Source organism: Phaethon aethereus (genome assembly GCF_964289735.1).
Source record: "Phaethon aethereus genome assembly, chromosome: 1".
Taxonomy (NCBI): domain Eukaryota; kingdom Metazoa; phylum Chordata; class Aves; order Phaethontiformes; family Phaethontidae; genus Phaethon; species Phaethon aethereus.
The window spans coordinates 67,604,922-67,617,461 of record NC_138575.1 but is presented as its reverse complement, the minus strand read 5'-3'; the positions used below and the strand labels follow the sequence as shown (position 1 = coordinate 67,617,461).

At 46.1% G+C, this 12,540-nt stretch overlaps 1 protein-coding gene across 4 annotated transcripts in view; it reads right to left on the bottom strand.

Annotated features, from left to right (window-relative positions):
• Positions 1 to 9,222, bottom strand: part of DENND5B (DENN domain containing 5B) — a gene marked incomplete at both ends in the record, with an annotated part of 115,161 nt that extends 105,939 nt beyond the window's left edge. For all 4 annotated transcript variants that reach the window (XM_082010771.1, XM_082010772.1, XM_082010773.1 and 1 more), the window contains one exon: positions 9,111 to 9,222. In XM_082010771.1, the coding sequence (XP_081866897.1) occupies positions 9,111 to 9,222 (112 nt within the window). The remainder of the gene's footprint in view (positions 1 to 9,110) is intronic.
• Positions 9,223 to 12,540: the final 3,318 nt, after the last annotated feature.

The following is a 12,540-nucleotide window of genomic DNA, read 5'->3' as shown; positions in this document are numbered from 1 at the left end:
ACAAGGAGCTCAGCCCTCTTGTCTTTCCATCACAAAAAACTCGCAGGAGCATCCGCAGTGACACTTGCTTTTTCCTTGTAACTATAGTTACTGCTAACACAGGTAATATCGCATTATATCGCATGCCACCGCATGCCAATCAGCTTGCATGTGAAAAACAGCGACGCATGGAAATGAGCATAGGTTTATATAGATGCTAAGGGGAAAACACAAATTTGTACAAATAATTTCAGTCATCCATGAAAAGCAGCAGCCGCTACACACCCATGACAATTGAGTGGTTTGTTTGGGTTTTTTTTAAATCCTGTCATTGTTTACGCAGAATGGTGTTACAGATTAAGCCCCTTTACCCTTCCACATGTTAAGTCTTTAACATGACAAGAGAATAGCAAGAAGGGGGTGTACAGAGGATTCTTCTAGCTTTCATGCTGTGCAGCCTACCACTCACACAGCTTCGAAGCATGATTCAACTCCACTTGATATACAGGTTGTTTAAAAAAAAAAGCTACTAGGTGCCATTATTATTACTATTAGTACTATTATTGCAATTTGATGAATAAGACGACTGTAAAGCAAAAACAAGTTCGTGCTCCATGGGTGGAGGGGGGAAGGAATATCTCTCCAAGGCTGACATATAATTTAAATACTGCCTCTGAACACAAAACAAGAACTGCTGACATTTTTGTATGAAATGCTGAAGGTGAGCATTCTCCAGTGAGAGAACAAGTTTTCTTTGCAGATCTACCAAAACGAGACACCCTTCCCCCCCCACTATTCTACTAAGAGTTAATTTTTGTACTGTCACTCAAAGTAGGTCACTGAGATCTAGCAAAGTCCTTCAAGACTACTCTACATGGAGTATATATGAGCAAGGGAATACTCCCTCCGTTTCACCTTTTAAGCATCTGTTTGGATGTTCTGATGTTATTTTTCATGGATCGGGTTAGTATGTGGAGGAAGGAGGAAGCAGCAAAACCCCACACCTTGAAGAAGCATGGCTTCACATTTCCATCCAGGCACCTTCATCAAGCCTAGGACACCCTAACAAGAAAGTTCTCAGCTAAGACATAATGATCAAGCAGCTAAGTAAAACTATCTTTGACTCCAAGCAAGGAGCACAAATTGAGTCGTTTATATTTTCATACTGGTAATGTAACAGAAGCTTCTTCCAGCCATGCCAGTACCTGACACCTCAGCAGTCTGTCACACATTAGTCATCTCCCCAGTATGTGTCTTTTACTGTGATGACCCATCACCATTTCTTCCCTAATTACTTTTGAGATCATCAATACGGCTAATGTGACCAAAATACCACAGTTGAAGGCCTACTGAACAAATTTGGGGTTTTTTTTTTTCCCCTCAGTGTAAGTTTTCATACTGTACATATTTTTTGCTATTTTCTGGTCAAGAGGCAGATAATGAAAAAAAAAATTATACGTTATTTACACTCACAAACTGTATGAAGGTTCATATATTTTGACTGCTACAGTTCCTCTCCATACGCCCAAGAAATGGCTGAACAAACTACTTGTAATCTTCTTCCCACATACGTGGTCCTACATGATCCTAAATAGCACCAGCCAAGCACCACAGATTAACTGGATCAAAGCGCACGTGCCGGCTATTCCCCCCCCTTCATTCACGTTTCTCATTGACTCCAACCCTCATTGCAGCAGTTCGGCAACCGCAGCGGGGGGAGCAGCGTGCCAGCCACGTATCCAGCATCAGCCTACGCAGAGGCTTTGCATGTTTGCCAGCATGTTTCAGGGACGAGCTGGCATTAAGGACAGCTTGATTAGTCCATGACAAGCAGGGGGAAGAAGGCAGGCAGGAGAGCTTGCACGCATCTCAACCTCTCGCCCCTGAAGTGGCTCATTTTGAAAGTATTCCTACAGCGAGCTCCGCGCTGGCACGGGAACGCTGTGGGCACGGTGACAGGGCACTGGCACAGCTCCTGCAGCCCTGGTAAATCACAGGAAGGCTTCGCGGGCAAACAGCTGAGCAGAGAAATCAATACCACCATCACGCACTGCCCTGAGCAATTCTGACATATTTACAGTTTCTGCTCCCCCATTTTCAGAAGGACGGGTATCGCTTTCCCTCAGATGCCACCATCCTCCGGCGCGGTGAGGACCACCACAGAGGCAGACAGACACTGACTCGGGAGCCTCTCCACTGGCAACAGGGACCTTCACCTCCAACGTAGGCTGACAAACACCATCCCTACCAACACCCAGCTGCGACCTGCAGGCCTGATCCGGCACTGCTACGCTCTTCAGGACGCACACGTTCGCCATTCAGTGCTCTTCGCCCAAGGCAGGCGAACGCCATCTCAGGGACCCCAGCTCTGCCCAGCCACCGCACCGCTAATGGGGATGGGGCCAGCGGTGACTTCAAGCCCGATGCGCAGGAACAAGATTAGGGTTGGATTTAGGTCGTTCTTATAAAAGGACAGCAGCTCAGCTGCTCTGCTGGCCAGCACTTCGATTCCTACTGCTGTTTACACCTCATGAAGGAAAAAGGCTACATACTGCAATATTAACACACCCGTTAACTAGAATTTTCACTAAAACAAACCCTCACGGACGCGGTCACACCTTCTCCCGTGCTACTGCAACAGCCGCTGGCAGCTGAACAGCCTCCGAGAGTACAAGAGGGTTTAGTCTTTCTAAGTGGGAATTAAACCAGCAGCTTATCTAGCGAAAAAGTACAAGAAATTCTCTTTGGTTTAGCATTAGTGAGTCAGTGCTATTGATAGGAATAACGATGTTTTTCCAACCAAATCAATGTCTTATTTTCAAAGGAATACAGTATAAAAACTTAGATCAAGGCTAATGTATAACAGAATAGTTATACCAAGGTTGGGGGAGCGTTTAAATCCAGTGTCTCTCTGGCATAAATAGAGAATGAAAGCACTGTAACTATAGCATCATAATACATCATGGCCATGAGCAATTCCAAAAATGGTCTGGCACCAAAGTAAGCAAGGGAGTTACTCCTTATTAAAGGTTATTGTAAATGGAGATTATACTTGTCAATAATACTGACAATTCCTTATAAAATGCACTGTTTCCTTTGGCTGGAGAAATCCTCCTACTGGAGTTAAGTCTTTAAATGTGTAATTCAGAAATCTTTAAAAAAAAAAAGTCTGTGCGGTGTTACAAAGGAATTCTGTTTTTCCCCCAGTAGCAAAAAAAAAACATGTTTAAGAATAAACCATTACAGCAATTGTCTGAGTCACAACCTTTAAAGATGTAGAAAAGAGCAGAAACATTATTTCTATTTCAGCATTGACTCGAGGTTGCACATAAGCAGGGATTATCTCCATACTCCCTTTAACTAGAACAGCAACACTCTGCTTATGCAGAGCAAAATCAAAAGATTTGTTATCACATGAACAAAATATTAACCCATTTTAGATTTTTATCAAACACATTTCCTAAAGGTATACCCAGTGTTTCCTTGTTTATTACAAGTTACAAAAAACAACAGTTACTTCAATAAACCAGATACACCATCCAATCCCTCATCCATGAGATTTGCTTATTTCAGCCACAAATCAGAAGATTTAGTGCTGCATTTGAGCATCGCCTCTTAAGGGGGGCAGGAGAAATGCCTGAGTCCCACCCCTCCCTGCAAGCCTTATAATGATCACAAATCCTAAGCAATCTACTACAACTGCTTCTGAGGACCACGTTAAGTTTTGTTAAATTGTACAGCCTAAGCCATCTTCTCTACCCACACCACTCTCATCCACATCCAGGTGACTTAACCCGGACAATCCCTCCAAAAATGCTTCATGCAACTCTGGACTGTACTTAAAAATGAACAGCAAAACTCCTGTAGCCTGCTTTTCATTTGTGGTAACTAAGTGATGAACAGGAACCGCAACTGTTCAGATATTCCTTGGTCAAGGGAAATTTCTCAGCATATTTCCAGTAAACTAGGAAAAACCCCAGTTACTTATTTTCAGAAGAGTCATGTACAGGAGAAGTTATATCACTGCAGTAACGCCACCAGGTTTTCTGGCACCGCAGGGTGACTTGGCACGCAGGAAGCGCGATGGAGAACCGTGCGGGCTGTGGGGAGACACTGCAAAGCGTGAGCACGCAGGTGCCAAGCACACACAAGGACAAAAAAAAAAAGTCTTTTAGCTTTCTAAAAATAAGAGCCTACTAGATAAGGAGCACAGTTAGCCAGACTGCAACACATCTCGTTTGCTTTTCAACGTTATGAACTGAAGTAACATTTCACTGGGGGCAAATGCATTACCAGTACCTGGATATTTGTAGGGAAACAGCATGAGGTAGGAGTAGTGTTTATTTTCCCCAAGACACTCAACATTTCCAATGAGCATGACCAGTAAGCACTCTCAGCTTTACTGGTCATAAAGGGGCGAAAAAAAGAAGAAAAAAAAAAAAAATCAATCTTAAAACTAATGAAGCTCTCTACAGCTTTAAAGTATACACATTGAACCAGGACAATAAGATAGTGAATCTTCTACGCAACGGCCAAAACTAGACAGTGCAAAATATGTTGCTAGAACATCGCCTCACTATAAGTATAGTCTTGAGGTAATATGTTACAGCGTATGTTTGGGGAAAAAAAAGCTATAAAACTTTTAATTTCACAACAGCAAGAGGGCTACCACAACTCCACCAACACTCACGTTCTGAGACGCAGAGGGCATCATCCAACATGGTCCTTCAGGCCCCAGTTCCCATGCTGGCCTACTGCACCCCTCTCCCTCCAAACCGCTCCGGCAACAGCATCCTCAGCGGAGCACAGGCCAGTCCTTCTGCTTGGGAACAAAACACCCATCCCCAATTCTCTACTTTCCTCCAGAGCACTCGATTACTTCCCCAATAAAAGAGATTTCATTTTCTTTTTAATTGAGTCATATCTATTCTGCATTTTTCTAAATTGTAGTTTGCGACACTCTGTAACAAGATACTAGAAAATTTAGTATGCTCCCGAAGCAAAATGTGAAAGCTGCTACAGCCAGAAAAATCTCATGCCTTGCACATACATTGATTAAATTCATATAGTATGACAAAATATATAATAGAAAGAATTTAATGAACAATTAGGTCTTTTTGTTTAAGGCAATGTTAAATATTTACTATAATGAAATCACTGAAGCACATGCAATTCCAAGGCTCAGTTTCAAAATGGCTTTACCTGAAAGAAGTAGGCATGAAGATGAAAGTGAACTGAAACATATTTTCCATCAGCCCCGAACATGAGAGAAAAGCACCCTTCATCCTATTTTAGTGGAGTTCAACAAGGCACAGAAACCAATACTGAAATTTTCATGCTTTTCAAGATATTTCACATCAAATACCCTGCTTTCCTTTTCTGACCTCTCCAGCTATTAAGTGCCAAGAAATCCTTAGATAGTTTCCTCTCCTCCCTCAGGTCCCTAGAAAGTTTTTTTTTTCTTCCATCCTTGACCGAGAGCTTTGTGATAGTGCCACCAATGTTTTAACAGCATTATAATCCATACGCTACTTTGCTGCATGCCTGGAGATGCTACCAAGTTAAGCAATAGGTAAACAGCTTTTTACTTTTCAAAATTAATTCACTTAAAACCCAAAATGAATCCAACTGAAAAGCCAGCTGTGGAGCAATTTCCTATTTAAAAAAAGAAAAAAAAAAAGAAAATCTGTATCAGAAAATAGCATATGTGCAAAAGAGAAAAAAAAAAGTACGCAAAATAAAACATTTGAATAGCGGAAAACACTCATCTACAAAATTTATTTTAAGCACTGAGCATCCACAGGAACAAGAACTATAAAGCCCGTGACTCTTCTTTAAAAGCATGTTAAGATCTTATACAACTTTAAAACCTTGATTTTATTTCATTTTGTGACCGTACCTAACAATCCTACAATAAGAATTGAAAAGGTGGTTCTTCACCCTGCCTCCGAGAGCATCATTGAAACATTTCATTTCATGCCTGATGCGTTAGATTTGGTTTTTTTGGTGTGTTGTTGGTTTGTTTAGTGGTTTTGGGGGTTTTTTCCACTGCAGAGGGTTTGCGCGGTAAGAGATGTTGGGCTTAGGCCATCAGGCAAGGAAAGCCTTCACAGAGGGGTGGGTCCCGGACCATCCCCAGCGAAGGGCGGGTGCAGGTCGAGGAGCTCCAGATGACGCCAGAGCCGACTCACAGGCAGCTCCTCAGCACGCCACGTGCCCCGGGGAGGTGTCGGTGCCTCAGCTGATCACCGGCCAGTCCATCTGGAAGCTGAAAAATCCCTTGAAGATTTTCTAACCTCTGCTTCTCGGTTCAGGGGAGAGGCCCTGGGGCCGCCGAAGAGCTCCTCTCGTCTCCTCTCCTGCCCCTCTGCTCAGCCCCGGCGGCGCAGCTCCCTTCAGCCAGACCTCGCCTAAGCAAGGCACCGTGGCTACGCTAGCTGCTAAGGGACTCGCAGGTTTGGAGATAAGCAGGTTCTTAATTACTTTTTTGCTAAATTGGGGATGATCTGTGCAGCAGCTTAAGTCACAGCAACTTTTCATTGACGCTGTGACTTAACCTCAACAACCTCTTTAAGCACAAGGCTAGCAAGATGGAAAGCTATCAGAGCTATGTAATTCGATACTGAAAGAACAAGGTAATTTCTTTCTACAAAACATTGTAAGAGCATTTTTAGGAAGAAAGAGCCTTCCTTGTGGGTTTCCTGTGGTACAATAGCCTTTTTGTTCCTGCGAGCATCTTCTCCCCACCTATTCCAGGTATGAATTCAATCCTGGTAGCTCAGTGTTTGAAACCTGTAACACAGATTTCTAGAGGGCATGTCACTGCTGCCTGTCCACAGTGGCATTAATACTCCCCAAGCTTTAACAGAAATGTTTTCTCAGCTACATCAAAACCAAAGTTAATGTTTCCACAGCTGCACTATATTTGTGGCTCACAGCACTCCCTGTTCTTCTCTAACATGTCCAGCTGCTGAGCTCCCACCTGATAGCAGAAAGCTCTTGTCACGAGTCCCTAAAAATATAACATTGCTCAGCGGCAATATTAAGTCCCGTCACATTTTTTGTTACTCCACTCCTTCCTCGATCATATCCCAACCTTCCTAGGTATTAAGAATGCCTCCCAAATTGGCAGTACCAAAAATTTGTGTGTGCTCAAACCATACTGCTGGACCTTGCCTAGTTTAAGCCAGTTACAAAAGACATTTCTACTTGTTATTTCCTATTGGGGGGAGGAAGAACATAAAAATAATAATAATCTTTTTTAAAAAAATCAAAGCCCCACTTGCTTTAAAAACAACTATTTGTGGTACTTTCCCTTTGAAATTATTCACAGTTGCATTGTATTTTATAAACGGGCATATTCCAGCTATGCCAAAATGTCTGCCTTTTACTAAAAACTTAAGAGGGAGACTTCCTTTAGCTTTGAAATCTGATTAGTGTTGCTGGAACAGTTCAGCTAAACCTACTGAATGCCCATAAAAGTTGAGCCCTGTAGCCAAGCCACAACACTGCATGAACCCACCGCCTTCAGCATGTCCTTGAGCAGCGCTCCCCAAGAACACGCCTGCACCATCTCACTGGGAAACGGAGCAGAAATCAGCAAAAAACAAGTTTGAAAGTCTGGATACTCATCAGGGAAGGCACAGCCTGCCAGCCAACACTGCTTTAAAAATAGTTTCTTTTCAGATAGAAGAGTCAGAGATGACTCAAAGTTTAAGTAGCTGAAACCTCCATAGGTCATACTATGCAAATCAAATCCTGTACACCATCAGCTGGGAGACAGCTCACGAGCCAGGAGTTTTCTACTAAAAGCAGCAGAACTGAAAACATACAGCTGCGGTCACTAGTGTGTGTGAAAAAGCAAACAGAGTTTAAAGCATGTTTGGCTAATGCTTCAGCTTTGACATCCCAGGCTACCTCCAGCGTGTGCTCACTGCAAAGGGAAAAGAGTTAGGTACCCTGCCTTTGGATAAGGCTCCTTGGAATGTCAGGTGCATGTATCTACCCCTTCTACCGGTGACAAAAATATGAACTTCAACCAGGGTACACTGATCAGTGATCTAGATCATCAAGACCTTCTCTTACACAACCAGAAGGCAACGTACTTCCTGATGCAATAGTGGCGGAGACCTCGCCAGGAGCCCATCACCCGGCAGAGGTGTCCACTGTGGCTGCTGCATTCGTCTTCAACTTCAGTCACATCCAGCTCATTCGCCTGCAGTGCCAATGCATAGAAACGGCGGAGCCTACGCGCTCTCGGGCTCTCAAACTCATAACTCAGTGAGGAAACGTTTAGCTTCTGTGCACTTAAGCTCTGTTATTAAGCTTATACTCGATCTAATTTTATGTGTAAAAACTGACTTAAACAAGTTCCTTTTACATAAACACAAGTGACATTTAGGAAGGAATACTGCCTTTTCGCAACACAATCAGGTCAAATCTAGTCATGAAACCTCCAAAAATAAGTATTTTAGAAAATGTGTTTGGTCCCATAGTAACAATCTTGTTCTTTGATTCCATAACATTTTTGCAGGTGGAGAGGGGAAGAAGGATGCAGGAAGACTATTTCTGAATAGACACAAGATGTAAATAAAGCAGCATAATTAAAGGTGCGGTTCCATTAATTTATTCACTTCTTCCCAGATTCTGCCTCCCCCCTGCCGCCTTTCCAAGTGCAAATGGGGTGGAAAATGCATCTGCTGGGTGATTCGGCTGCCTTTAGCCCTGCTACCCTCGGCAGCCTTCTCCCATCAGTCGCTGGCCGCTGCACCCAGCCGCCGAGGGCGGGCGAGGGCTGCCCTTCCCCTTCCACCATTAGGGACCAGGGCCAACGGCGGGGCCGGGCCTGCGGGCGAGGGCGCATCCCGGCGGCCAGCAGACACACGCCCCCGCCGCCGGGCGGGAGCTGCCCTGCGGGGGATGCTCCACCGCCCCTTCGAAGTTGCTCCCTCCCGGCTCGGCGACCTCCCACCCTCCCCTCCTCCCCTCACCCCACTCCTGGGGGGTGGGGGGGGGGTGGGGGGCAAGCAGACATTTTGAAAGCAGCGGATCCCAAAAGCCTGCCGGGCCGCGGCGGCGCGGCTGCGGGAGAGGCCTCCCCCGCCGCGCCCGGCCCCGCCGGCGTCGCTCACCTGCCAGCTCGTCGGGCTCCAGCCCGCTCTCCGCGTCGATGCCGCACAGCACGAAGTAGTGAGCGAAGCGGCAGGGCGCCGCGCCGGGCCCGGGGGCGCCGCTCCCGCTCATCCCGCCGGCGGCGGCGGCTCCCGGCGGCAGCGCGGCTCTGCGCGGCGGCGCGCCCGTGGGATGGTCACGGCGCGCCGCCCCCCATCCCCGGCGGGGGCGCGCAGGCCGCGGCGGGCGGGCACCGAGCGGCGGCTCCGGCACCGGGCGGCCCCCGCCGTCAGCTGAGCAGGGCGTAGGAGCGAGGCGGGCAGCACCGCACTGCCGACCCGCCCCCGCGGGGCATTTAAACCCCGGGCGGCCGCGGCGGCAGCTCCGCCCGCCCCCCGCTGCCGCTGCCGGGGCTTTAGCGGGAGGTTTCCGGCCCTTATCGGCGTTTTGGGTGCGAGGGATGCGGCACAGCCAGCCCCGGGCGGCCTCGCCGCACGGTTTTTTTCCACAATCCTCAGGGTACGCGATTAAAGCTTCCCCCCGCCCCCCAAGGTGGGGAGGGGGCTGATGGACGGCTTTTGTGCGCGCCCCGGTCCTGCGCCGTGAGCGATGTTCATCGTACCACCGTAACTTCCAGGAGGGAGAGCTGCAGGCGCTCCGTTTCAAAGCAAAACCTAAAATGTTTCTTCGTTCCCACTTTATTTAAGATTTGATAACCGCTCTGCCGCGTCCAGGAAGAAATCAGTATTGTTTTATCCCCGTTCCTAAAAAGCCTCCCATTATTATTAGCTGATGCCAAAGTACTGGTAGATCGGTTCGGGAGGGGCACCTACTTTTAAAGGGACAGAGCTGATTCTTTTGAAGCTCAGAGATTTTCTTCACCCTACCGATGAGATCCCTGCTTATGTCAGATAATTCTGCCGTCAGTGTATTTTTAGGAAGGCTGTTTGCAGGCTTCAATATGCACTCCCATCCTTCTGCGTTTATCTGTTTGCTAGTCTTGGTCCATGCAGTTTGTAATAATTACAATCCCATCCTTTGCTTACTGCGGACTCTTATGACCTCCTTCAGGTATCTCCCAGCAGCATGAGACGCATTTTTTCTTGCTATGATTTATGTTTGTCCTTATGCAACAAGCACCTTTGATAAGGAAATGCCTGCAAGGAACTTGGTATTTCATCCAGCATGGGTCATTTTATGGAGGTATGTGGAACAATGTTCCTTCCTACCCAGAGGCAACCCAGATCAGCATCTCTCTCTCTTCTTCCCTCTGAATAACAAGTTTTATGCCCTTTTATTGAGAATCATAGAATAGAATCATAGAATCATAAAGGTTGGAAAAGACCTCCAAGATCATCAAGTCCAACCGTCAACCCAACACCACCATGCCCACTAAACCATGTCCCAAAGTGCCACATTTACATGTTTTTTGAACACTTCCAGTGATGGTGACTCCACCGGTTCCCTGGGCAGCCAGTTCCAATGCTTGATCACTTTTTCAGTAAAGAAGTTTTTCCTAATATCCAAGCTTTCCATAGTTCTCTGTTGAAAGCAGGCAAGCGCTAAACCAGTCTCCCCACTTCCCAATATATCTCCAATATCCAAGAAAAAAGATAAGTCCTCTGTCACGATCACCAATTCTGGTGGTTGCAGCACTCAGTAAGAAGCTGAACCTTGCTAGATCCGCATAGGTGTTTGCCAGGAGACCAGTTATTTTCTCGACTTTGCACTGAGCGCTAGGTTATTTTATTTAGTTTGGTTTGTTTATTAACTTGTATGTACCTGCTTATTCAGCTCTAGGTCAGATGATGAGAGTTAAGTTAGTCTCTGACTCTCATTCAAAACTAATTGCTCTTACTGTGGAGAAGTACCATCTTGTTCTCATATTGTGGGCTTCTCTTTCAGAGGCCTGATTGCATGCATGTTTCCAGACAGTCCAAGATAGAGGCTTCATCAGTCTCTCTAAAGGATGTATAAGTTAGGACTGCTTCTAAGATTAACCCAAAATTTAACACAATGGCCCTGACCTTTTTTCCTTGGGCAGCAGGTGGTTCTAGATTCCTTTGGTTTAGCTGTCTTCTGTACAGAACTGTTTTTTTCTTGAATAAAGTTCAATGCACAGATACTTGGATTTCAATAAAATCAGTAATACATATCAGTAATGCAGGTAGCGTTAAATATGAGCATGAAGCACACAACACATGAGTTTATTAGATTTCATCTGTGCAAACTCACTCCTCTTCCTGGAACAGCTGTGGGGTTGAGCTCCTGCTCCTGTACGTACAGCTCCCACAGTCACTCTTGTAGGAGTTTCATGGAGGCAGTGATTTCTGCTAAGAAGACAGATCTTCTGGGCAACGTCATCCTGACGAGGTCACCAAGCTTCTTCGCAGTGCCAGCAGACCTGGCTGTGCCAAGTGTGTCTGGGCTCTGGTAAGTCATGTTAGGTCCCTGGGCCTGGGTTTTTCTTATCTAAAACTCTTCCATCTAAGTTGTTCCAGTCTTCCCCTCCAAGCTGGTCTAGCTTTAAAAACTGCATGCTGCCTTTGGGTAGCTCTTCTTCACTCTCATGTTTTTTTCCTCTGTCCTGGCTCTCATCCCAAGGAATCAGTAACTTTTAGGAGATTTTCACAGGGAGGGTAGGCTTGAAAGTTAGCTCACTGAACAACAATATCAATTATAATAAAAAATTTCAGAGCTTAGCTGTGGGATTTTAGTTACATCAAGACCCTTTTCTTCCTGCCCAGTGGCAATAATTTCCTCTGCTGCAGGAGGTGGACTGGATACCCTTTTATAGCTAATTTTTCATTTGTCGTCTTCCACTCTTCAGCTACATTTGTGTCAGCACAAAGTGGATAGGAACACAAGTCTGTTGCAAGGTGCTTCCTTCTTCTATCGGGTATGAACAGCTGCTCCCAGGAAGAGGTGGCAGGAGCCTGGCCTTTGGCTGGAGCAAGCCTGCACAGTAAAGCAGTCAGCCGAGTTGCGTTGGCTTGCGGCACCCAGCAGTGCTTTGTGCCCACCCCTCACGCTGTTGTGCCGTGGAGTCTTTCCACATCAGGTGTGTGAGCAAAGGGCAGTGGCACCTCTCTGTATCATGTGCCATGACCTGATGGTGTACTGCACAGGAAAGCACCGAGTTGTTCCCTCAATGTCCGTAATTCCCTTTTCTCCATACTGAGAGTTTTTGCACTACTTTTTTTTTCCAGAATCTCGGCATTTCTGTCTTCTTCTCACCATCCAAACCTACTCCATACTGGTCATGAATGCCTCTCTAGAGGAGCTGCCCTGCTTTAGAGGCACACCAAGCACTTCTGCTCTACTTGCAACATCGACTGTTTAAATTTCACAGTGGCCACAGGCAGGACCACAAAGGGGCTGTGGGAGCTTCTTGCAGAGAGTGAGTGGATAACAAAGATGAGGCCTCAAAGCATCATGAACTGCTGCACA